The 27,249-nt window shown below is 41.7% G+C and overlaps 1 protein-coding gene across 2 annotated transcripts; it reads left to right on the forward strand.

The window, feature by feature from the left end:
• Positions 1 to 654: 654 nt before the first annotated feature.
• On the forward strand, positions 655 to 21,098 carry LOC106583206 (ras-related protein rab7). Of its 2 annotated transcripts, none has more exons than XM_014167111.2 (6): positions 655 to 707; positions 11,020 to 11,082; positions 12,119 to 12,245; positions 17,242 to 17,460; positions 17,683 to 17,811; positions 19,685 to 21,098. In XM_014167111.2, the coding sequence occupies exons 1-6, from the start codon at positions 670 to 672 to the stop codon at positions 19,778 to 19,780; spliced, it is 672 nt and encodes a 223-aa protein (XP_014022586.1). In that variant the 5' UTR covers positions 655 to 669; the 3' UTR covers positions 19,781 to 21,098. The 2 variants fall into 2 exon arrangements, with proteins under 2 accessions (XP_014022586.1, XP_014022587.1); XM_014167112.2 differs by lacking the exon at positions 655 to 707 and adding an exon at positions 1,781 to 2,135.
• Positions 21,099 to 27,249: the final 6,151 nt, after the last annotated feature.

A 27,249-nucleotide genomic window follows, 5' to 3' on the forward strand; every position in this document is an offset into this window, starting at 1 on the left:
TTTCCCTGACACCCAAAAGTACTCATTACATTTTGAATGCTTAACAGGACATGAAAATGGTCCAATTTACTCACTTATCAAGAGAACATTCCTGGTCATCCCTACTGCCTCTGATCTGGAGGACTTACTAAACACAAATGCATCTTTTGTAAAATATGTCTGAGTATTGACGTGTGCCCCTGGCTATACGTACTTTTTAAAAACAAGAAAATGGTGCCATCTGCTTTGCTTAAAATATAAGTGATTTGAAATGATTTATACATTTACTTTTGATACTTAGAACCAAATAGTTTTTGACATTTACTCAAGTAGTACTTCAAGTAAAACTTCCACTTGTACTTGAGTAACTTTCTATTAAGGTATCTATACTTTTGCTCAAGTATGGCAATTGGGTACTTTTTCCACCACTGTTCATTAGGATGTGCCAAATGGACACACTAACAGAATACACACCCACGGACACACAGTCTGCCCACAGCCAAGGGGCAAAGACACTTCCAGTGAACTGACCCCCATTCCCTTTGACCTTTTCCCTCTCACTGTCAGACAGTTTGCATACTTCAACCACGCCCTCCCAGTACGTGTTAAGTCAGTCAGGAATGGAGAACAGTCCATCCTCCCTGTCCCAGTGTCCCTTCTTTGAATGCACATACAAGCATGGAGGACTGAATGACTTCAGGGATTTCAGAATCTCAGAAAATATCAGGGTAAGATTGGACACAACAGCACTTTGATGATGAAGTACAGAGCTGAGCAGCTGCATTCTAGATCAAAAACCAGACACAGAACAGAACCTTGAGTTAGAATCAGAGAGTTCTATTATGGAGCCTTGATTGAATATAATTGTTATTTTATTTATGAGATTCATTATACAAATCATTCAGCTGCAGACAGTAGATACAACAGAGAGTAACTCCTCAACATCTGTGGTGATGATGATGCTCAGGCAAGATAGTAATGATGAGTAGATCAGTTCTCTCAATAGGCCCCCCCAAAAAATCAGTACTGGAGATGATTTTTGGCCTGCACAAGAACGCCCTCTTCACCAGTATTCAGAGCCTCTGCCAGAAATGAACGAAGACTGCCCTCTAGTGGTGCTCATATTTGCTGTCTTCATCACAGAAATGTGATAATAACCAATAGCACTCCTAAACTACATTTTCAGCCCTACATAAAAAACAAAATAGGCTACTCTTCCAGATATTAGGCTAGGGGATATATTATGCTATGGCCTATAGACTACAAATGTGTGGTATGTTTCGAGCCAGTCTGCTTTGGGTTACATAATAAATCCAATCAAATCAAATGTTATTTGTCACATACACATGGTTAGCAGATGTTAATGCGAGTGTAGCGAAATGCTTGTGCTTCTAGTTCCGACCATGCAGTAATATCTAACAAGTAATCTAACCTAACAATTTCACAACAACTACCTTATACACACAAGTGTAAAGGAATGAATAAGAATATGTACATAATACGCCATTGTTTTATGGAGCATAGACTGTCATGCCAGGTATGGTGTTCTTTTTTCCAAAACAAAATGCATCTTCCATAAAAACATGTTTAGGTGCTGTCTGCCTCTCTCCTAGTGCTCATGGTGTTATTTAGCCTGGCATGTTATATCAGAGCAAATGTGCTATTGCAATTTGGAGAACTTTTATGAATAGATTAATTTGTACAGTAAAAAAAAGCCAAGGTATTTACAAACTTACTATAGATCCATCTCTGGTGCAGTAAGTGGGCGTGGTGTATCTTGTTTGTGCGTGATTACGTTACAGCGCGGTGACGCAAGACTAGTTGTTTTGGAGGAAGTGAGAAAAATAAATCAGTCGCGAAAAGAAACCAGGGAAAAAGACAAGACAACAAAATCTGAACAAAAATTATATAGCTAGATATATGTATTTACACTAATGTGAAGGGAATCTGAAAATACTAATCGGGGACGCTGAATATCAAAGAGCGATAAGCATCGCAAGCTACATAAACCAACTCGATACATTAACATTTTAACTGGGTAATCTAGCTAACGCATTAACGTTGACTAGCTATCTATTTCGCTCGTGACAGTTATTCAAATTCAACAAGAGGCTCACCTGAGTCGATACAGCGGTCTGGTGTGTTGGAAGTTGAAGGTAAGCTCTAAGATGTAATTTACTAACTAATGACTGCGACATAATATAACATTATTTCATACGGAAAGCTTTTGTTCATGGTCTAACGTTACCGGGGGAATACAAGAAATGGGCGACCGTCACAGTGGGGCGGCCTCTTGCAGACGAATTGAGCAATATGTTGGAAACGGTGTAGCCGTGGGCCTACTGTCCTGTCACCTCCGACGGAGTGAACATTGCGTTCTAATGTGGACATGACTGAAAATATTTTCTGTTGTCCATTAACCACTTGAAATGGAGTTTGAACAACGACGCCGCAAATGGAAGGTTCAGGACATTCCAAATAGCTAAGCTTCCATGTTTCAAAACAACATTTTATGGAACATTGCATATCATTTCTTTGTACAAAAGATTGATTAATGCTTTGTTTGTTAGATATGTCACACGTAGGATCCCAGTGAGTCGATTGTAAAACAAACGTCTTGTCGGCCCTGAGCTTGTGGAAATCTTTCTCCCATGTGATCCGACTTCTATAATGCAGTGTCATGGGTTGCAGATTAAGCGAGGACTGGGGTTGTTACAGTAACAACTAACTTTACAGTAGGATTCCTATAAATACAATTTAACAATTATACTAGTTTATATTATGACAACTATTCATTTGTATTTTGGTTATATTCAGTTGGTTATAGTTCCACTACAACCTAGGCATGATACTGTACTTTCCAGCTAGACATTTTGTCAGCATAGAGATGACTCGGCACCCTTTCCCCTCGTTAGAGCATCAGTGTGTCACACTCACAGTATCTCCAGCTGCTGGAGTCACACTAGCAGGGACTCAGGTGCAGCTGTCAACCTGGTAACATTGAGGGTGTTAAGTATGTGACATGTTTGGAAATGAGTTAATCTCATCAGGGTTATTTATGCACAACACATCTAGCCTATATTTAGACTTTGTTTGTGTCTGAATGTGCCACTGTATCTGTGGGTGTATCTGTGGGTGTATGTACATACAAATCATTGAAGTGACTGGTCCCAGCTGTCTCTCCACCTCTCCCTCCCTGTGCAGTGTTTAGAATCCAACATCATGGACAGAGGGAGGGCAGAGGGCATCAGACCATAACCAAAGAACACTGTTTGGGATTTGCTGGAGTCATCATGTTATGCATGATGTCATGCTACTCCCACAAGAGAACAATGCATACTATATTAATGACCGTGAAATATAACCATGATTCACTGCCTAGTCTAGCACAGTCAGACGATCAACCCAGTATTTTAGTAATCCATTCTTCACGTTATGGAGAACCTCTTTACATACTGGAACTCAAGGCTACCTGACCCCTAGCCTCTCTCAGTTGGAGGTCAATGGTCAGTAGTCTTCTCTGATAGTCATGTACGAGACTGTGGTGTTGGCAGGCCCAGTGGGCCATCCTGAAGGGCTGTTCTCCACGCTCCAGAGTCAATACACTGGCCCTGTTCGAATGCTTTAAAAGTTTGCTCTTTATTCCTTGTTTCCTTTGGGTAAACACAGGTCATAAGTGTTGCATAGCCAATGAGTCCTTCAAAGAAGTGAGAAAGCGAGGATTTTCATCAAAGTATTCAAAAATGGCCCCTACCTCACCACACTTCACTAGTTAATGGAGAGCAGAGCAGGAGGACTGAAGGGGTTCTTGTACTTAGAGGAGAACTAGAGTGTTTGCCAACTCTGGTGTCTGTGCAGTGCCGTAAGTTAAGACTATTTGTAAATATAGCCGTCATTATCATATCAATGTTGGATTTATGAGTATGGCTAAACAATCTTTAAAAGTCTCACAGGTGGAGCAGTTGTCTGTAGTTAGATGTCTGCTGGCGGTCGCCTATGGGTTGTATTATGAGTACAGATCCAGAGGCCTAGTTAGTAGTTTATCAATAGTAACACAGGGCTTGTTAATGCAACCGCTGTGTCAGATTTCAAAAAAACTTTACGGCGAAAGCAAATTTTGCAATAATCTGAGTACAGTGCTCAGATATCAAAACAAGCCGTACAGATACCCGCCATTTTGGAGTCAACAGAAATGACAAAAATTACATTATAAATATTCACTTACCTTTGATGATCTTCATCAGAATGCACTCCCAGGAATCCCAGTTCCACAATAAATGTTTGTTTTGTTCGATAAAGTCCATAATTTATGTCGAAATACCACCTTTTGGTCGCGCATTTAGTCCACTACTCCAAATGCAGGAAGCGCGTGCAAAATGTCACGACGAAAAGTTAAAAAAAGAGTTATATTTACGTTCGTAGAAACATGTCAAACAATGTATAGCATCAATCTTTAGGATGTTTTTATCATAAACCGGACAATTCCAATGTCTTCAAAAAAGAAAAGGAACACAGCTAACTCTCACGTGAGGCGCGCCACTGTGCTCATGTCATGTCATTTTCTCAGTCATCTGACTCCATATGCTCTTATTCTCTCCCTAGTCACAGTAGAAGCATGAAACAACATTCTAAAGACTGTTGACATCTAGTGGAAACCTTAGGAAGTGAAAAATGAACCCTAAGTCACTGTATATTGTATAGGCAATCACTTGAAAAACGACAAACCTCAGATTTCCACACTTCTTGGTTGGATTTTTCTCAGGTTTTTGCCTGCCATATGAGTTCTGTTATACTCACAGACATCATTCAAACAGTTTTAGAAACTTCAGAGTGTTTTCTATCCAAATCTACTAATAATATGCACATCCTACCTTCTGAGCCTGAGTAGCAGGCAGTTTACTACGGGCACGCCTTTCATCCGGACGTCAAAATACTGCCCCCTACCCTAGAGAAGTTAATGGCTATGGCTTGTTCACAGACCGAGACTAAGAGTGGGTCACAGGGCCTGGACACGAAGTGTCACTTACCCTGTTTCTAGGCTCTGACCCCACAGAGCCACAGCTGGGGCAACAGAGAGAGAGAGAGAGAAAGACAGTGACCACTGTCCAGGGGGTTGTGTAAGTGTTGTTATTTTGGAACCTTTTTTACAAGTATCAGCTCTGAAAATGGAGAGAAGTGTCAGGCTTTGGCCAGATGGGACATCCCTGTGTTTCACTTAATTAAGGGTGAGTGGAGTGCGGGCTGTGGATGGTAGGCTTGGGCGGTATACCGGGGTATTTGGAAATAGCCGTTTAGAAGGCCAGCATCTTGGAATCGCCTCTTCACTGTTACATTTACATTTACGTCATTTAGTAGACGCTCTTATCCAGAGCGACTTACAAATTGGTGCATTCACCTTATGATATCCAGTGGAACAACCACTTTACAATAGTACATCTATATCTTTTTTTTGGGTGGGGGGGTTAGAAGGATTACTCTTAGTCAGTTGTGCACCGGGACCTCCCACTCCTCTTTCTATTCTGGTTAGAGCCAGTTTGCGCTGTTCTGTGAAGGGAGTAGTACACAGCGTGGTACGAGATCTTCAGTTTCTTTGCAATTTCTCGCATGGAATAGCCTTCATTTCTCAGAACAAGAATAGACTAACGAGTTTCAGAAGAAATGTCTTTTGTTTCTGGCCATTTTGAGCCTGTAATCGAACCCACAGATGCTACAGATACTCAACTAGTCTAAAGAAGGCCAGTTTTATTGCTTCTTTAATCAGAACAACAGTTTTCAGCTGTGCTAACATAATTGCAAAAGGGTTTTCTAATGATCAATTAGCCTTTTAAAATGATACATTTGGATTAGTTAACACAACATGCCATTGGAACATAGGAGTGATGGTTGCTGATAATGGGCCTCTGTACGCCTATGTAGATATTCCATTAACAAATCTGCCGTTTCCAGCTACAATAGTCATTTACAACATTAACAATATCTACATCCTCTTTTTGATCAATTTGATATTTTAATGGACAAATGTGCTTTTCTTTCAAAAACAAGTACATTTCTAAGTGACCCCAAACTTTTGAACAGTAGTGTACATATACAGTACCAGTCAAAAGTTTGGACACCTACTCATTCTTGGGTTTTTATTTATCTTTAATATTTTCTACATCTTGGCATTCTCTCAAACAGCTTCATGAGGTAGTCAACTGGAATGCATTTCAATTAACAGGTGTGTCTTAAGTTATTTTGTGAAACTTCTTTCCTTAATGCATATGAGCCTATCAGTTGTGCTGTGACAAGTTAGGGGTGGTATACAGAAAAGAGCCCTATTTGGTTAAAGACAAAGTTCATAATATGGCAAGAACAGCTCAAATAAGCAAGAAATGACATGGAGGTCAGTCAATCTGGTAAATTGTGAGATGCAGAGTAAGTGAACGGATGATCTCCGCATGTGTGGTTCCCACCGTGAAGCATGGAGGAGGAGGTGTGATAGTGTGGGGGTACTTTGCTGGTGACACTGTCTATGATTTATTTAGAATTCAAGGCACACTTAACCAGCATGGCTACCACAGCATTCTGCAGCGATACACAATCCCATATCATCTGTTTTTCAACAGGACAATGACCCAACACACCTCCAAGCTGTGTAAGGGCTATTTGACCAAGAAGGAGAGTGATGGATTGCTGTATCAGAAAACCTGGCCTCCACAATCACCTGACCTCAACCCAATTGAGATGGTTTGGGATGAGTTGGACCGCAGAGTGAAGGAAAAACATCCAACAAGTGCTCAGCATATGTGGGAACTCCTTCAAAACTGTTGGAAATGCATTCCTCATGAAGCTGGTTGAGAGAATGCCAAGAGTGTGCAAAGCTGTCCTCAAGGCAAAGGCTGGCTACTTTGAAGAATCTCAAATAATAAATATATTTGACGTAAATGTAAATGTATTTTGATTTGTTTAACACTTTTTTGGTTACAACATGATTCCATATGTGTTATTTCATAGTTTTGATGTCTTAACTATTATGTAGAAAATAGTAAAAATAAAGAAAAATCCTTGAATGAGTAGGTGTGTCCAAACTTTTGACTGGTACTGTATTCAGTCAATTAAAAAGCTTTTGCCATTTTAATATTAATTTATCAGAACTGTCAACTTATATTACACTACTGGTCAAAAGTTTTAGAACACCAACTCATTCAAGGATTTTTATTTATTTTGACTGTTTTCTACATTGTAGAATAATAGTGAATACATCAAAACTATGAAATAACACATATGGAATCATGTCGTAAACACAAAAGGTGTTAAACAAATCAAAATATAGCCACCTTTTGCCATGATAACAGCTTTGCACATTCTTGGCATTCTCTTAACCAGATTCATGAGGCAGTCACTTGGAATGCATTTCACTTAACAGATGTGCCTTCTTAAAAGTTCATTTGTGTAATTTATTTCCTTAATCCATTTGAGCCAATCAATTGTGTTGTGCCAAGGTAGCCCTATTTGGTAAAAGAACAGCTAAAATATGCAAAGGGAAACGACAGTGCATCATTGCTTTAAGACATGAAGGTTAGTCAATGTGGAAAAGTTCATGAACTTTACAGTTTCTTCAAGTGCAGTTGCAAAAACCATCAAGTGCAATGATAAAACTGGCTCTCATGAGGACCGCCACAGGAATGGAAGACCCAGAGTTACTTCTGCTGCAGAGGACCAATTCATTAGAGTTACCAGCCTCAGAAATTGCAGCCCAAATAAATGCTTCACAGAGTTAAAGTAACAGACACATCTCAACATCAACTGTTCAGAAGAGACTGTGTGACTCAGGCCTCCATGGAGGCGCTCTCTGTGATTTATTTAGAATTCAAGGCACACTTAACCAGCATGGCTACCACAGCATTCTGCAGCGATACGCCATCCCGTCTGGTTTGGGCTTAGTGGGATTATCATTTGTTTTTCAACACGACAATGACCCAACACACCTCCAGGCTGTGTAAGGGCTATTTGACCAAGAAGGAGAGTGATGAAGTGCTGCATCAGATGATCTGGCCTCCACAATCACCCGACCTCAAGAGTGAAGGAAAAGCAGCCAACAAGTGCTCAGCATATGTGGGAACTCCTTCAAGACTGTTGGAAAAGCATTCCAGGTGACACTGGTTGAGAGAATTCCAAGAGTGCAAAGCTGTCATCAAAGCAAAGGGTGGCTTTTTGAAGAATCTCAAATATTAACTATATTTTGATTTAACACTTTTTTGGTTACTACATGATTCCATGTGTTGTTGTATAGTTTCTACAGTGTAGAAAATAGTAAAAATAGAGAAACCCTTGATTGAGTAGGTGTTCCAAAACTTTTTGACTGGTAGTGTATGTCGTGGAACACCATCTTCAAAAAGACAGCAACCTCAGCAGTGGCACTTGCTTGTAGAAGACTGACTGTGCTGTGGCATAGCCTTGTTTTGTTAATTTAGCAGGCAAGATGCTCTTTTTTCCCCGAGCCCTTATCACAGTCAAGTCACAGCTATTTTATAGTAAAAAACTATATGATGTAATATAACAGAATTAAATTGACCAGAATATTTTTCCTAATAAAAAAAGTTTCCAGTGCGAAGTGATGTGTATATCGTGCCTGGAACAGTTATTTTCTGTGATCATTTAAAACTGGTCTCAATTTAGCGAGTTGAAAGACAATTTTTTTTCAGTGTTACAAACCAAAATTTGTCTTTTCAATATACAGATATTCGATTTAGTTTATTCTGCCTGTTCTTTGGAATTTTCAAAATGGATTAACAATTCCACATTGAACACTGCATGGGGATGAATTATTGCCAGGACATCTGCTTGGTGAGTAGGCCCAGGCTTAATGATTCTGATGAAAATTTGCTCTGTCTTTATCAAACTAATGTTTTTGCATATTTTCAATGTGGAACCGGTCTATGTTTAGGGGGGTTGTAGCCTAGGCTAACCAATTCTAGATGGCACTAGCAGTTTGCAAAGTAGCTTACGCGGAAAATAGATGGGATGCAATTGCAGCTTGTAGCTGGAACACGTTTTCTACTTCAATGAACCAGTCCATTTTGAATTTGTGATGAAACTGTTTTTTTGGCAAGGAATGTAGCTCTTGTATCCCATCAGTTAAATATGTTTTTAAAGGCATTTATTTCTGTTGGCCTAACGGGAGCTTGTGTGCACACTCAGCACACGTGAGTGAATGAGACAGAGGGGAAAGAGAATTTAGGTGGAAGAACGGTGTGATGTTTGACTTGCTTTCTTTTTTGTTGTGCCCCGCCAATGCAAATGGAATACTAGAGTCAAAGCAAATTAATGTTGTGAAGACAATTTCACTTGCCTGTTTGGGCAGCCATAAATCACATTCCACCAAATAGTTTTACAGTATTGGATAAAAGAAATCTCTGGTTGAAGATCGAGATTTGACGTCCGTTCAAGTACTTGATTACTCATGGCCATCCCTACCTGCAAATAGTTTGTCAGAGACTGTTTGAAATGTTCACATTGTCCTCGTTAGCATTTAGCTAGAGTTCTCTATGAGATTGTATATGTATTTGTTAGCATTGTTAACCTTCGGATTCGAGGCTGTGTGGTCTGAAAGTAGTGCCCCTTGTGTCCAGTGCCAGTATTACCGAATATCCTGGTATGGCACAAGGTTGGTATGACAATCTGGATACCGCCCAAGCCTAATGGATAGTACATGCAGGGGAATGTTGGGGATTGTGTAGTGGTAGCCTAAACAGTCATGTCTTTCCTCCTTGCTAACTGGCTAGTTACTCTCTTTGTTTAGACGGACATATATCTTGATGGTAATAGGCCGGACAAAGGCTGTTGTACTCCTTAATCTGACTGTTGGCCTGGCTGTTACATTGTTGTTTCCCATGATAAGCACAATATGGATTTGAATGGGTCACTCTCATCATTGTTTCAGTATAACATTGGGGGGCTTTTCTATTATTCATTATCTCAGTCAGTGCCAGATAGGACTGGACTGGGTTATTTCCCATGACACTGCACCAGGTGTGTGTGCCTTTGTGAGAGATCTCACCTAGATTGCTCCATTGAGAGAATGTGCCCTCAAAGTTAGGATGTTTGACGTTTAGTATTGAAGCATAATCACTTATTAAAACTGCAGTTTGGGAACGGCCACCCTGGAAGTGATTGGGAAAGAGTAGAGTTTTGTGGTTGGGTCGTTCTCTCGCCTCTGACGGGAAACATGATCTAGTCCTCAGACTCACTGTGTGTGTGTGTGTGAGATATATATATATATATATATATATATAAGGGAACACATGACTGGAATGAATAGAGTTCAAGTCTGATTGGCCCAGTGGAATAGCACTGACTCTACACACAGTGCTAAATCACACACATTATAGCATTTTCTGACGCTCATTGTGCGGAGCTATGGATTTCAACCCCAGCGATCAGTTTGAAACTATTTGAAAAATATAAAATGTCTAGAGAAATCAGGTCAATATACTTGCAAGAACTACTTTTTCCAGGTATGTGCATGTTTTTGTGTTTAGGTAGGGCAGGGGTGTCAAACAAATTTTGCCCCAGGGGCCACGCTGAAAATTTGTTATTTCCTCGCCGTCAAAGTGTGCAAATAATGATCCACTATCCATCATTTTTGGAATTTCAGATGCTCCCTTACTGTCTAGCTTTAGTTTTGATGATTGTTAGCGAGTTGGACACATTGAAGATACATTATAATGTCTACACAGTTTCGATTTGGTTTTAGTCATTTGGAAGAAAAAATGATAAAAATGATATATTTTTTTGTAACTTAAGACATCATGGCGGGCCTTATTAAATAATCTCGTGTGCGTGCATAGTCCAAGTCCTGGGTTGCATCCAAATAATGAACTTTCTCCCAAAGTATGGATTTGAAAGGAAATGACTGGTAAATGGAAAATCCCTCTTGGCCTACATCAATACAATGCTTTTAAATGTGTAGGGAGTAGTGAACGAGTGCACACTTCAGGAGGAAGGAGAGATTATTGAGACGCAACCCTGATTTTGTGTGTGTGTGTGGTCTCTCCTCAGACACGACAGAATGACGTCCAGGAAGAAAGTGCTCCTGAAAGTCATCATCCTTGGGGATTCTGGGTTAGTCACCAAATATTTGTGTTCTCTTCCTGTTTGACCAGTGTTTTGTTTTCCACTTTGATAATAGACTGCTGTTTGGGTATTCCAGATTAATTAGAAACTGCAGTCTACTACAGTCTTCCTGTACAATCAGACTGCTGTTTGGTTGTGCCACACATCTACAGGTAACTGCCAAAATAAAGGAAACACTAGAGTAAGTGAGGGGTACAAAGTATATTGAAAGCAGGTGCTTCCACACAGGTGTGGTTCCTGAGTTAATTAAGCAATTGAAACATCCCGTCATGCTTACGGTCATGTATACAAATCCCAGTTGACCATTATTTTGGCTACCATGGCTAGAATTAGAGAGCTCGGTGACTTTGAAAGAGGGGTCTCAAAGGAGCATAGGGGGTTTAAAGGGTGTGTGTATGTCTGTCACCAGATCTCAACCCAATTGAACACTTATGGGACATTCTGGAGCGGCACCTGAGACCTCATTTTCCACCACCATCAACAAAACACAAAAGTATGGAATTTATTGTGGAAGAATGGTGTCGCATCCCTCCAATTGAGTTCCAGACACTTGTAGAATATATGCCAAGGCACTTTGACGCTGTTCTGGCGGCTCGTGGTGGCCCAACGCCCTATTAAGACCCTTTATGTTGGTGTTTCCCTTATTTTGGCAGTTACCTGTATGATTTATGACTGTACTTTTTATTTCACTTTCCCTCCCCTCTCACACTGTGTAATCTGATGCTGCTGTATTGTCATTGTGTCACTGCATGCTCAGCACTGCAGAGGAGAACTAGAGAGTGTGAGTGTCCACAGTATTGCATCAGAGCACCTCTAATGGGGTTTTAATGGTGTCTGATCTCTCTCTGCTCCTCATTGAGTTTGGCTCATGAGCCATCGGCCATGGTTCCTCTTTCACTGTTAGGACTGAATGGATAGATGGAATAATGCAGCCATATCAAATAGATGAATAATTATCTTAACACCTTTCCCCTGCTTGTTGTCCACCTCTCTTTCTCTCCGTTCATATCTCTCTCCTTCTCAGAGTTGGGAAGACCTCCCTGATGAACCAGTATGTGAATAGGAAGTTCAGTAACCAGTACAAAGCCACAATAGGAGCTGACTTCCTGACCAAGGAGGTGATGGTGGACGATCGGCTCGTCACAATGCAGGTACAGAAATGTGGCTACAGCACCACCATCACAGCCACAATATCCAATAATAAAGATGGCGCCGACAGACATGGCCGCCTTGTTTCAGGCTCCTAAGCTACTTTGTATTTTATTTTTATAATATTCTTTCTCACGTTATTAGCCCAAAACGTTCTTTGCATTATTACATACAGCCGGAAAGAACTTTTGGTTATCAGAGAGGCGGTAACTCACCAGCATTTCGACTTTCCTGAATTGGATCCTTTGTTCGTACCGTCCAAGGAGTTTTAACTTATCCCAGAGGCTGCTCCAAGACGCCGCCGGCGCAGAAGAGGTATTCGGAGTGGACTTTTAGTCCGACTCAGGAGGTGTGCACACCATCCACCGCTTCCGAGTATATTAGTCGCTAATGTTCAGTCCGTGGAGAAAATAAAGGATCTCCTTCCAGAGAGACATCACGGAATCATGGCTCTCTCCGGATATACTGTCCCCGTCCATACAGCCAGCTGGGTTTTCATGCAGATAGGAATATAGTACTCCAGGAACAAGGAAGGTGTATGTTTCATGATTAACTACTCATGATGTGATTGTGGTAACGTACAGAACTTAAGTCCTTTTGTTAACCCGACCTGGAATACGTCACAATCAAATGCCGACTGCATTACCTCCATACAGAATTTTCTTAGGTTATCGTCACAGCCGTGTGTATATCTTCAAGTCAATACCATGACCGCTCTCAAGGAACTACACTGGACCTTGTGCAAACTGTAAACTGCATATCCTGAAGCCGCATTTATTAAAGCTGGGGACTTTAATAAAGCAAATCTGAGGAAAACGCTACCGAAGTTATATCAACACATCGAACTGCAGTACTCGCGCTCCAAAAACTCTTGACCATTGTTACTCTCCCTTCCGGGATGGCTACAAGGTCCTCCTCCGCCCTCCCTTTGGCAAATCAGAGCACGACTCCATTTTGCTCCTCCCTTCCTATAGGCAGAAACTCAAATAGGAAGTACCCATGCTAAGGTCTATTCAACGCTGGTTTGACCAATCAGAATCCATGCTTCAAGACTGTTTTGATCACGTGGACTGGGACATGTTACAGGTTGCCTATGAGAATAACATTGATGTATACACTGATACAGTGACTGAGTTCATCAGGAAGTGTATAGGGGATGTTGTTCCCATTGTGACGATTAAAACCTATCCAAACCAAAAACCATGGATAGATGGCAGCATTCGTGATAACTGAAAGTGCGAACCACCACATTTAACTACGGCAAGGTGACTGGGAATTTGACCGAATACAAACAGTAAAGTTATGCCCTCCGTAAGGCAAACAGGCAAAACGTCAATACAGAAAGAAAGTGGATTCCCAATTCAACAGCTCAGACACGAGATGTATGTGACAGACCCAAGATTATCACAGATTATGAAGGGGAAAACCAGCCACTTCGCAGACACCGATGTAATGCTCCTGGACAAGCGAGCCTTCGCCAGCTTTGAGGATAACAGTGTCACCGACATGGGCCGCTCCCAAGGACTGCCAGCTCTCGTTCTCCGTGGCTGACGAGAGTAAGACATTTAAGTGTGTTAACCTTTGCAAGGCAGCCGGCCCAGGCGGCATCCTCAGAGCGTGCGCAGACCAGCTGGCTGGAGTGTTTACGGACATATTCAATCTCTCCCCATCTCTGTCTGCTGTCCCCACTTGCTTCAACATGTCCACCATTGTTCCTGTACCCAATAAAGCGAAGGTAACTGAACTAAATGACTATCGCCCCCTACCACTCACTTGTGTCATGAAGTGCTTTGAAAGGCTAGTTAACCTACACAGGATCGGTGTCTCCCCCGTGGACGGTTGAGCTAACGTAGGCTAAGTAACAAACAAAAAATTCACAGGACATAGACATATCTGATATGGGCAGAAAGATTAACAAGAATTTAAGCTAACTGCACTGTCGAATTTACAGTAGCTATTACAGTGAAAGGATATCATGCTATTGTTTGAGGAGTGTGCACAATTATGAACTTGAAAAATGTATTAATAAACCAATTAGGCAGGAATCATAAATTATGGCCTTTCTCTTGCATTTAAAGAGTAGCAAGTGTAGCAAAATGCTTGTAGAACAAACAAAAAAATCCTAAAGACTAGAAGCGAAGCAGCCCTCTCTGTCGGCGCCATTTTTCCCTGCATACAATCCAACAATAGATCCACAGATGATGCATTCGCCGTCGTACTGCACACACTGCCTTACTCCATCTGGACAAGAGGAATACATACAGTTGAAGTCGGAGGTTTACATACACCTTAGCCAAATACATTTAAACTCAGTTTTTCACAATTCCTGACATTTAATCCTAGTAAAAATTCCCTGTCTTAGGTCAGTTAGGATCACCACTTTATTTTAAGAATGTGTAATGTCAGAATAATAGTAGAGAGAATGATTTATTTCAGCTTTTATTTCTTTCATCACATTCCCAGTGGGTCAGAAGTTTACATACACTCAGTTAGTATTTGGTAGCATTGCCTTTAAATTGTTTAACTTGGGTCAAACTTTTCGGGTACCCTTCCCACAATAAGTTGGGTGAATTTTGGCCCATTCCTCCTGACAGAGCTGGTGTAACTGAGTCAGGTTTGTAGGCCTCTTTGCTCGCACACGCTTTTTCAGTTCTGCCCACACATTTTCTATGGGATTGAGGTCAGGGCTTTGTGATGGCCACTCCAATACCTTGATTTTGTTGTCCTTAAGCCATTTTGCCACAACTTTGGAAGTATGCTTGGGGTCATTGTCCATTTGGAAGACCCATTTGCGACCAAGCTTTAACTTCCTGACTGATGTCTTGAGATGTTGCTTCAATATATCCACATAATTTTCCTCCCTCATGATGCCATCTATTTTGTGAAGTGCACCAGTCCCTCTTGTAGCAAAGCACCCCCACAACATGATGCTGCCACCCCCGTGCTTCACGGTTGGGATGGTGTTCTTCGGCTTGCAAGCCTCCCCCTTTTTCCTCCAAACATAATGATGGTCATTATGGTCAAAAAGTTATATTTTTGTTTCATCAGACCAGAGGACAATTCTCCAAAAAGTATGATCTTTTTTATGGTGGTTTTTGAGCAGTGGCTTCTTCCTTGCTGAGCGGCCTTTCAGGTTATGTCGATATAGGACTTATTTTGTCTGTGGATATAGATACTTTTGTACCTGTTTCCTCCAGCATCTTCACAAGGTCCTTTGCTGTTGTTCTGGGATTGATTTGCACTTTTCGCACCAAAGTACGGTCATCTCTAGGAGACAGAACACGTCTCCTTCCTGAGTGGTATGACGGCTGTGTGGTCCCATGGTGTTTATACTTGCGTGCTATTGCTTGTACAGATGAACGTGGTACCTTCAGGCGTTTGGAAATTGCTCCCAAGGATGAACCAGACTTGTGGAGGTCTACCATTTTTTTTCTGAGGTCTTGACTGATTTCTTTAGATTTTCCCATGATGTCACGCAAAGAGGCACTGAGTTTGAAGGTAGGCCTTGAAATACATCCACAGGTACACCTCCAATTGACTCAAATGATGTCAATTAGCCTATCAGAAGCTTCTAAAACCATGACATAATTTTCTGGAATTTTCCAAGCTGTTTAAAGGCACAGTCAACTTAGTGTATGTAAATTTCTGACCCACTGGAATTGTGATACAGTGAAATAATCTGTCTGTAAACAATTGTTGAAAAAATTACTTGTCATGCACAAAGTAGATGTCCTAACCGACTTGCTAAAACTATAGTTTGTTAACAAGAAATGTATGGAGTGGTTGAAAAACGAGTTTTAATAACTCCAACCTAAGTGTATTTAAACTTCCGACTTCAACTGAAATTAAATTGGGGTTTCCTCTTAATTTTAGGCTAAGGCAAGGGCTGTTTCCTCTTCTATGCTGCTGCTGCCTCTGCTGCATTGTTCTCAATCCCAATATGCTGGTTAACTTTGCAATTATGCACGTAGCAACATGGGGAAAGGCGCCAATTCTATGGCATACTGAAGATAATATTTCAGAACCAGCAACCGTATTCAACGCGGGAGAAAGTGCATTTGTTCTAAATAATATTCAATTTATTAGTGTTGCACCATTATTTTTGCATAATCTAACCATATACAATTTCAGTATCACATGGAGTGATGGACTATGCCATCCCCGTGGTCTCCGCAATGGATTAGTCCACTGAGACAGGTGCGAATCAGACAGGTGTCTTGTGCACCATTAGAAAAATTCTAAATTGCTACTGCTCGACTAAAGAAATGTTGGTCGACCAACAGCCTATTGACCAAACAATCGACCAGTCGACTAAATGAGGTCAGCCCTAATAAACAGTATATCATTGGAGCACTTTATATTATTTTTTATATATACCCTTAATTTTGACAGGGAGTAATGTTGAGACCAAGGTCACTTTTTAAAAATGAGCCCTGTACAAAGATACACATCATTTTCAGGCTGAGAAGAGCCTTTGTAGACTGGGGAAGTGATTATGACCTGGCTACACCAGTACTGCCAAACAGGTACACCTGTTTTGTCTGATTTACATATATTTACATTTTAGTCTTTTAGCAGATGTTCTTATCCAGAGTGACTTACAGTAGCAATTAGGGTTAAGTGCCTTCCTCAATTGCACGTTGACATATTTTTCACCTAGTCAGCTCGGGGATTTGAACCAGCAACCTTTCGGTTACTGGCCCAACACTCTTACCCTTTAGGTTACATACTAAGGAAATGCAAACAACTTGTCATACCAATGGGTGATCAGCATGATTTGATCAACAGTTAATTATGAAGTACGCTTTTGGTAACACTGATGCAAACTTGAAGTGGCAACCAAACAAGTCTGATTACATGACAGTGTGAGTGTGATTAGTTTAAGATCTTAGTTCAGAAGAAAACATGTTTCCCAACAATAGTTAACCTTCCTTCTGTCACGGTTTCCCTCCCTCCTTTCTTCCCTTCATCGCTCCCTCCACCTGTCCTCGTGGTCAGATCTGGGACACGGCAGGGCAGGAGAGGTTCCAGTCTCTGGGTGTGGCGTTCTACCGCGGGGCAGACTGCTGTGTGCTGGTGTTTGATGTGACTGCTCCTAACACCTTTAAGACTCTAGACAGCTGGAGGGACGAGTTCCTGATCCAGGCCAGCCCCAGAGACCCCGAGAACTTCCCCTTTGTGGTGCTAGGCAACAAGATCGACCTGGAGAACAGACAGGTGGGTGACAGATGACTATAGGCGTTACCACATCTAATGTTACCACCTCTAGTACTACAGTCATTGGCCCTAATGCTAATGTCATCTCCAGTGGAGTTTCCATACATATGATTCAACGTTTCTCAGTAGCAGGGTACGATCTAATGTGTGTTTTTCACCAATATTGGGGTCTCCTCATAGTTCTCATCTGATGTTTGTGAATGTCTTTCCCTCCACACCCAGGTGACGACCAAGCGAGCTCAGGCATGGTGTCAAAGTAAGGACAACATCCCCTACTTTGAGACCAGTGCTAAGGAGGCCATCAACGTAGAGCAGGCCTTCCAGACCATCGCACGCAATGCCCTCAAACAGGTGGGTGGGGCCAGGATCATCATAGCAGCTCACAGGAGGGAATTTGGGTTTTTGGTGAATGAATGACGTTATTTTTGTGTCAAATCGCCAGTTGGCAACCCATTCCTTATGGGATTAATTGACACACAAACAAACATTACAATAATTCACTGTGATAATTCAGTGCGCATTGCATGAAGAGTAAAACAATAAATAAGTTAAATAAGGTTATCCAAACAATAATTATATCCCTAGAGCAGCACAAATATATAGACAGATACAGAAAAATGAAACAGAAGGCATTTGAACCCAGTCTGGCACAAAGAGAAGATTCAAGTGGGAGACGGGCCTTTGTTTTGTTGACTGTTCTTTCAGAGGACTACTTAACCTCTTGGGGCTAGGTGGGATGCTAGCGTGCCACCCGTGGTGCACTCCATCAACAGCAGGTGCATTTCAAGAGCGGCAAATTTGAATCCAAATAAATGTCAAAATTCAAATTTTTCTAAAATACAACTATTTTACACCATTTGAAAGATAAACATCTCCTTAATTTAACCACGTTTTACGATTTCAAAAAGGTTTTACGGCGAAAGCATAAATTTAGAGTATGTTAGGACAGTACATTTACAAGAGTTGTGTGTAATGTTTTGTCAAGTCAAAGACAGGGTCACCAAAACCATAAAACCAGCTAAAATGATGCACTAACCTTTTACAATCTCCATCAGATGACACTCCTAGGACATTATGTTAGACAATGCATGCATTTTTAGTTCTATCAAGTTCATATTTATATCCAAAAACAGCGTTTTACTATGGCATTGATGTTGAGGAAATCGTTTCCCTCCAATAACCGGCAGTCAAGTCAGCGTCACAAATTAAATAATTAAAATTAGAAAACATTGGTAAAATATTATATTGTCATTTAAAGAATTATAGATTTACATCTCTTGAACTCAATCAACTTGCCAGATTTAAAAATATCCTTACTGGGAAATCACACTTTGCAATAATCTGAGCACTGCGCCCAGAAAAATACGCGTTGCGATACAGACTAGACGTCATGTTGGGGAGATCTAAAATCGAAAATACTATGTAAATAATCCATTACCTTTGATTCTCTTCATCAGATGTCACTTCCAGGTATCACAGGTCCATAACGAATGTAGTTTTGTTCAAAAAAGCTCATCATTTATGTCCAAAAATCTCCGTCTCGTTAGCACATGATGTAAGCCAGCCGGACTTCTCGTCATGAACGAGGGGAAAAATATATTTCCGTTCGTTCAAACATGTCAAACGTTGTATAGCATAAATCATTAGGGCCTTTTTTAACCAGAACATGAATAATATTCAAGGTGGACGAATGCATACTCTTTTATAACGTATTGGAACGAGGGTACCCAACATGAACTCGCGCGCCAGGTGTCTAATGGGACATCATCGTTCCATGGCTCTTGTTCGGTCAGATCTCCCTCCAGAAGACTCAAAACACTTTGTAAAGGCTGGTGACATCTAGTGGAAGCAATAGGAAGTGCCAAAATATTCCTAAGCCCCTGTGTTTTTCAATGGGATAGGTTTAAAGTCAATACAACACATCAGGTATCCACTTCCTGTCAGAAAATGTCTCAGGGTTTTGCCTGCCAAATGAGTTCTGTTATACTCACAGACACCATTCAAACAGTTTTAGAAACTTTAGAGTGTTTTCTATCCATATATAATAAGTATATGCATATTCTAGTTACTGGGTAGGATTAGTAACCAGATTAAATCGGGTAATTTTTTTTTATCCAGACGTGCAAATGCTGCCCCCTAGACCCAACAGGTTAAGTAGAAGAGCAAAACTTAGATCCCAGTTTCTCTATCTTCTCATCGTTTCTCCCTCTTTTATTTTTTTCAGGAGACAGAGGTGGAGCTGTATAATGAATTCCCGGAACCCATCAAGCTGGACAGGAATGACCGAGCAAAGCCTTCAGCAGAGGCCTGCAGCTGCTGAGGCGCAACATGGACTATCTTCTGTCTGGCTTTCAGGAACAACCCCCTTCTCTCTTTCTAAAGGAAAGGACTGCCCCTCTGGTTTCTGCATGCACCCATGTCACATTCCCCTCCCACCAGAATCCCAACGAGTTTCCAGTTATTTACATGTACTGCACATGATGGGTGTATACATACAACTCTAACACACATTCATTCACTCCCACACATACACATCTTGATGAATCCAATGCCGTTAGAGAAGAATTGGTACACCCCTGTAGACTCCACTATTCTTGCCCGTTCCTGAATCCATATCATGAGTGAACCCACAGCCTGGCCCACCCTGTCTGACTGTGTCCCCTCTCTGTCTCTCACATTGGGGGTCCAGATGGAGCCATGTCCTAGGAGTGCAGTGGAGAACTCTAAAGTGGTGGCTGAAGCTTCTTGACATGAGATTATGATGATGATGATATTTTTGTCTCATTGCCCTGAGACATCTAATCCTCTGTATTTTCTGTTCTTCATAATTGTTTTGTTTTCACTTGAAGTTCTATATTGCCTACCTTACTGTTGACAAATAATTAGCTGTACTATCATTTTTTGTTCGTATTGGCTGTCGATGTTAAGTCTTAAGCCAATCGGAAGCTTATACTTGTCTTTGCACTGTTGTTTTACTGATATTTGTTATAAACTCTTATTTGGGCTTGACTGACAACAAGCCATTAACAACACTGCTCCCACCATCCTTCTCTACTACCCCCAGGAAGCCTGTTGATGCTATAAAAAAAAATGCACAGGTGGCTGACAATGACCTTTGTTGGGAGTGCGCATTGGTTGGTTTAGTAGCTTATGTTGCAGGGGAAATATTCATAAGTAGGCGATGACAAGAGAAAAGCTGACGATGCAAACACAATGAAAGACATGGAGAAACTGCTACTACTATGTTCTATATGTCCTTTCCTTTGTCAGCCAATGTGTTTCAACACTAGAATTACAGCTCTTTCCCTCTTTACATCTGTCCACTGTTATGCCTGTATTGTCTCTACTGTATCTTCCTCTCTGCTGGTAGCTCAGGTTGGCAAGAGTTTGTTAGTAAGTGCTTGATATGACTTAACAGATTGTGTACTACTATTGAGTCTGGATATAAAAGGAACAGTGGGGAAAAGATGAGATTAAACAATTGGATGTTATTTCTATCAATCACAAAGAAACAGTCCAAGGATTTGCCCTGGTATTACTCCTCTTCTTAACGAAATAATCAGTGCTATGCCAATTCAGTTGTAGTATTGGGATTTCAAAAGTAATGAAAATAAAAAAGTTATTCAATATAAAAAAAATGTATGATTGTTTTACTGCCATGTGTTTTAAAATGCTGGTGAGTGAGTTGAACAGTAGGGGTGTGTGGATAAAATCACTGAGGAAGCAAAGCCAGTAAAAAATCCATATTACAAACGACTGTAATTGCGTTGTTTGCTTTATAACCCATTTGTTCATATGCCAGCATGGTATACAATAAGGCTGTGACAAAAAGAAAAGTCACACAGTGGTGCAATGAATTAAATTACCCACATTTATTTTGTCACAAAACCAGAGAGCAACATCTGTCCAGTGAAATCTACAAAGCAAATATTGCATGTAACAAACAGTTATGACCTGCAACATGGTCAAGGAAGTTCATGTTTTAGACAGTTTACTAAACAACTACTGATTTAGACCCACGCAAGTCAGCAAAAAGACAACAGGAGCACTGCCTCTGCTATTTCAGCACCATTTTAGATATGATCAAATCAGCAAGGCAATATATAGTTTAATACACTGAAAACAGAGTTAAAGATACCAAAAAAGATTTAGTCCAATCAATGTTACAAAATATCATGTTGCTGTCCATGGTACTGATTTCTCTGTGTGTGTGCACAAGTAAAACATTTGGACTCACCCTACTTGTAGACTAGTTGAATGTCAATGCCATCCTCTCTTTCACGTTGGCAATACGGTTTATGGCTCTGTCATACAGTACACTTTTAGTTTTTGTTGTCATAGGCTAGCAAGCCTAACTTCCTCACATGGGCAACAATGATACAGGTAAGTTAGCTAGCTAGTTAATGTAAGCCTAAAAGGGATAGGCTACATCTAGGATACTTATTGAACTTCAATCGTATCAGGCCAGTGGCACAATATATTAATTTATGGTTAGATCAGAATTGCCATCTTAATCATTAGCCTGTACAGAAAATTAAGTCAAAAAGTCAAAATCCCCAGCTTAGGAAAGGGCTGATTTAGCAAGCAACCTACTGCAGGATATCAACACAAGCAGACCAGAAATGAAAATAAAGATTTGCTTAGGATGTGATTTGATTGGGTGTGAAGCCAAATCCAAACTTGCCTCCCTTGGGGGCATTTTGCTGCACCAGGACAACCGACAGTTGAGCTCAGCTCAACGCTCATTTGGCTAATTATTTTTTTAAATGATACTTGCTGACAATCAAATGCTACAGCTGCAATGTCATACTTTTTTGGTCCAGACAGCATCAGATACATGGGCTACACATTCTGAGACAGAGGGACGCTGTTTCTCTCACTCTGATTATTTCTCCTGGGAGATTCAGCCACTTGCGAATTGACAGAAAATTATAAAAACGCAGAGAGACTAAATAAAAAATATTTTACATTTTTTATTGGTCAAATATTTGGGGAAGCCTGTCTTCCACTGGCATCCATGAATACATGCCACTGGAGTTAATGGGATAGATTTATTTAGAATATGTCATCAGCAGGTAGCCTAGTGGTTAGAGCATTGGGCCGGTTGCTGGATTGAATCCTCGAGCTGACAAGGTAAAAATCTGTTGTTCTGCCCCTGAACAAGACAGTTAACCCACTGTTCCCCGGTAGGCCATCATTTTAAATAAGAATTTGTTCTTAACTGACTTGCCTAGTTAAATAAAGGTTAAATAAAAAAAAAATGGTGTTGTTTTATTTACCTTTATTTAACTAGGCAAGTCAGAACAAGTTCTTATTTTCAATGACAGCCTAGGAACAGTGGGTTAACTGCCTTGTTCAGGGACAGAATGAAAGATGTTTACCTTGTCAGCTCAGGGATTCGATCTTGCAACCTTTCAGTTACTAGTCCAACACTAACCACTAGGCTACCTTCCGCCCAATGAAGACTGAATTTATGAAGACTGAATTTAGCCATTTCCATTTTGCTACTCAAATAAAGTTGAATAGGGGAAAGCATGTTTACCTGATAGCATGTTTTAGACACTCTTAAAAGTACTTTTTTAAACCCCTAGTCAACATATAGGCCTACAATGATTTTTTTATGACTACTTTCTTGCCAAATCCCTAATGCTACAAGTTGTATGATTGGAAGTTGGAATCACATATTTTTCTTAAACTATTTCGCTTAATTGTGTGCATTAACTAGGTTTGTAAGGAATGTCTGAGAATTCTTATCTAATAGTATCAGGGCCTCATGTGATGAGGCACAATATTACATTTACATTTACATTTAAGTCATTTAGCAGACGCTCTTATCCAGAGCGACTTACAAATTGGTGCATTCACCTTATGATATCCAGTGGAACAACCACTTTACAATAGTGCATCTAAATCTTTTAAGGGGGGGGTTAGAAGGATTACTTTATCCTATCCTAGGTATTCCTTAAAGAGGTGGGGTTTCAGGTGTCTCCGGAAGGTGGTGATTGACTCCGCTGTCCTGGCGTCGTGAGGGAGCTTGTTCCACCATTGGGGTGCCAGAGCAGCGAACAGTTTTGACTGGGCTGAGCGGGAACTGTGCTTCCTCAGAGGTAGGGGGGCCAGCAGGCCAGAGGTGGATGAACGCAGTGCCCTTGTTTGGGTGTAGGGCCTGATCAGAGCCTGAAGGTATGGAGGTGCCGTTCCCTTCACAGCTCCGTAGGCAATCACCATGGTCTTGTAGCGGATGCGAGCTTCAACTGGAAGCCAGTGGAGAGAGCGGAGGAGCGGGGTGACGTGAGAGAACTTGGGAAGGTTGAACACCAGACGGGCTGCGGCGTTCTGGATGAGTTGTAGGGGTTTAACCTGTTAGGGCTAGGGGGCAGTATTTGCACGGCTGGATAAAAACATTTACCCGATTTAATCTGGTTACTAATCCTACCCAGTAACTAGAATATGCATATACTTATTATATATGGATAGAAAACACCCTAAAGTTTCTAAAACTGTTTGAATGGTATCTGTGAGTATAACAGAACTCATTTGGCAGGCAAAACCCTGAGACAGATTCTGACAGGAAGTGGATACCTGATGTGTTGTATTACCTTTAAACCTATGCCATTGAAAAACACAGGGGCTGAGGAATATTTTGGCACTTCCTATTGCTTCCACTAGATGTCACCAGCCTTTACAAAGTGTTTTGAGTCTTCTGGAGGGAGATCTGACCGAACAAGAGCCATGGAACGATGATGGCCCATTAGACACCTGGCGCGCTAGGTCATGCTGGGTACCCTCGTTCCAATACGTTTTAAAAGATTTTGCATTCGTCCGCAGTGAATTTTATTCATGTTCTGGTTAAAAAAGGCCCTAATGATTTATGCTATACAACGTTTGACATGTTTGAACGAACGTAAATATATTTTTTCCCCTCGTTCATGAAGTGAAGTCCGGCGGGCTTAGATCATGTGCTAACAAGACGGAGATTTTTGGACATAAATGATGAGCTTTTTTGAACAAAACTACATTCGTTATGGACCTGTGATACCTGGAAGTGACATCTGATGAAGAGAATCAAAGGTAATGGATTATTTACATAGTATTTTCGATTTTAGATCTCCCCAACATGGCGGCTAGTCTGTATCGCAACGCGTATTTTTCTGGGCGCAGTGCTCAGATTATTGCAAAGTGTGATTTCCCAGTAAGGTTATTTTTAAATCTGGCAAGTTGATTGCGTTCAAGAGATGTAAATCTATAATTCTTTAAATGACAATATAATATTTTACCAATGTTTTCTAATTTTAATTATTTAATTTGTGGTGCTGACTTGAATGCCGGTTATTGGAGGGAAACGATTTCCTGAACATCAACGCCACAGTAAAACGCTGTTTTTGGATATAAATATGAACTTGATAGAACTAAAAATGCATGCATTGTCTAACATAATGTCCTAGGAGTGTCATCTGTTGGAGATTGTAAAAGGTTAGTGCATAATTTTAGCTGATTTTATGGTTTTGGTGACGCCTGTCTTTGAATTGGCACAACATTACACACAACTCTTGTAAATGTACTGTCCTAACATACTCTAAATTTATGCTTTCGCCGTAAAACCTTTTTGAAATCGGAAAACGTGGTTAGATTAAGGAGATGTTTATCTTTCAAAGGGTGTAAAATAGTTGTATGTTTGAAAAATTTGAATTTTGACATTTATTTGGATTCAAATTTGCCGCTCTTGAAATGCACCTGCTATTGATGGAGTGCACCACGGACCTGCGCCGCTTCCTGTGTGAGGCAGGGTCGTACTCTGCGAATGTTGTAGAGCATGAACCTACAGGATCGGGTCACCGCCTTGATGTTAGTGGAGAACGACAGGGTGTTGTCCAGGATCACGCCAAGGTTCTTAGCACTCTGGGAGGAGGACACAAGGTAGTTGTCAACCGTGATGGCGAGATCATGGAACGGGCAGTCCTTCCCCGGGAGGAAGAGCAGCTCCGTCTTGCCGAGGTTCAGCTTGAGCTGGTGATCCGTCATCCACACTGATATGTCTGACAGACATGCAGAGATGCGATTCGCCGCCTGGTTATCAGAAGGGGGAAAGGAGAAGATTAATTGTGTGTCGTCTGCATAGCAATGATAGGAGAGACCATGTGAGGATATGACAGAGCCAAGTGACTTGGTGTATAGCGAGAATAGGAGAGGGCCTAGAACAGAGCCCTGGGGGACACCAGTGGTGAGAGCGCATGGTGCGGAGACAGATTCTCGCCACGCCACCTGGTAGGAGCGACCTGTCAGGTAGGACGCAATCCAAGCGTGGGCCGCGCCGGAGATGCCCAACTCGGAGAGGGTGGAGAGGAGGATCTGATGGTTCACAGTATCAAAGGCAGCAGATAGGTCTAGAAGGATGAGAGCAGAGGAGAGAGAGTTAGCTTTAGCAGTGCGGAGAGCCTCCGTGACACAGAGAAGAGCAGTCTCAGTTGAATGCCCAGTCTTGAAACCTGACTGATTAGGATCAAGAAGGTCATTCTGAGAGAGATAGCAGGAGAGCTGGCCAAGGACGGCACGTTCAAGAGTTTTGGAGAGAAAAGAAAGAAGGGATACTGGTCTGTAGTTGTTGACATCAGAGGGATCGAGTGTAGGTTTTTTTCAGAAGGGGTGCAACTCTCGCTCTCTTGAAGACGGAAGGGACGTAGCCAGCGGTCAAGGATGAGTTGATGAGCGAGGTGAGGTAGGGGAGAAGGTCTACGGAAATGGTCTGGAGAAGAGAGGAGGGGATAGGGTCAAGTGGGCAGGTTGTTGGGCGGCCGGCCGTCACAAGACGCGAGATTTCATCTGGAGAGAGAGGGGAGAAAGAGTCAGCCAGGGCGTGAAGACCAGCGGTGTCGTTTGACTTAGCAAACGAGGATCGGATATCGTCAACCTTCTTTTCAAAATGGTTGACGAAGTCATCCGCAGAGAGGGAGGAGGGGGGAGGGGGAGGAGGATTCAGGAGGGAGGAGAAGGTAGCAAAGAGCTTCCTAGGGTTAGAGGCAGATGCTTGGAATTTAGAGTGGTAGAAAGTGGCTTTAGCAGCAGAGACAGAAGAGGAGAATGTAGAGAGGAGGGAGTGAAAGGATGCCAGGTCCGCAGGGAGGCGAGTTTTCCTCCATTTCCGCTCGGCTGCCCGAAGCCCTGTTCTGTGAGCTCGTAGTAAGTCGTCGAGCCACGGAGCAGGAGGGGAGGACCGAGCCGGCCTGGAGGATAGGGGACAGAGAAAATCAAAGGATGCAGAAAGGGAGGAGAGGAGGGTTGAGGAGGCAGAATCAGGAGATAGGTTGGAGAAGGTTTGAGCAGAGGGAAGAGATGATAGGATGGAAGAGGAGAGAGTAGCGGGAGAGAGAGAGCGAAGGTTGGGACGGCGCAATACCATCTGAGTAGGGGCAGAGTGAGAAGTGTTGGATGAGAGCAAGAGGGAAAAGGATACAAGGTAGTGGTCGGAGATTTGGAGGGGAGTTGCAATGAGATTAGTGGAAGAACAGCATCTAGTAAAGATGAGGTCAAGCGTATTGCCTGCCTTGTGAGTAGGGGGGGAAGGTGAGAGGGTGAGGTCAAAATAGGAGAGGAGTGGAAAGAAGGAGGCAGAGAGGAATGAGTCAAAGGTAGACGTGGGGAGGTTAAAGTCACCCAGAACTGTGAGAGGTGAGCCATCTTCAGGAAAGGAACTTATCAAGGCGTCAAGCTCATTGATGAACTCTCCAAGGGAACCTGGAGGGCGATAAATGATAAGGATGTTAAGCTTGAAAGGGCTGGTAACTGTGACAG

This window comes from Salmo salar, chromosome ssa22, assembly GCF_905237065.1.
Source record: "Salmo salar chromosome ssa22, Ssal_v3.1, whole genome shotgun sequence".
Classification (NCBI taxonomy): domain Eukaryota; kingdom Metazoa; phylum Chordata; class Actinopteri; order Salmoniformes; family Salmonidae; genus Salmo; species Salmo salar.

Bases quoted from the DNA above. Each gene is read 5' to 3' on its own strand.
- LOC106583206 (XM_014167111.2), top strand. From the start codon at position 670: ATGACTTCAGGGATTTCAGAATCTCAGAAAATATCAGG. The intron at 708-11,019 runs GTAAGATTGGAC...GTCTCTCCTCAG, and splicing joins GAATCTCAGAAAATATCAGG to ACACGACAGAATGACGTCCA. The intron at 11,083-12,118 runs GTTAGTCACCAA...TCTCCTTCTCAG, and splicing joins ATCATCCTTGGGGATTCTGG to AGTTGGGAAGACCTCCCTGA.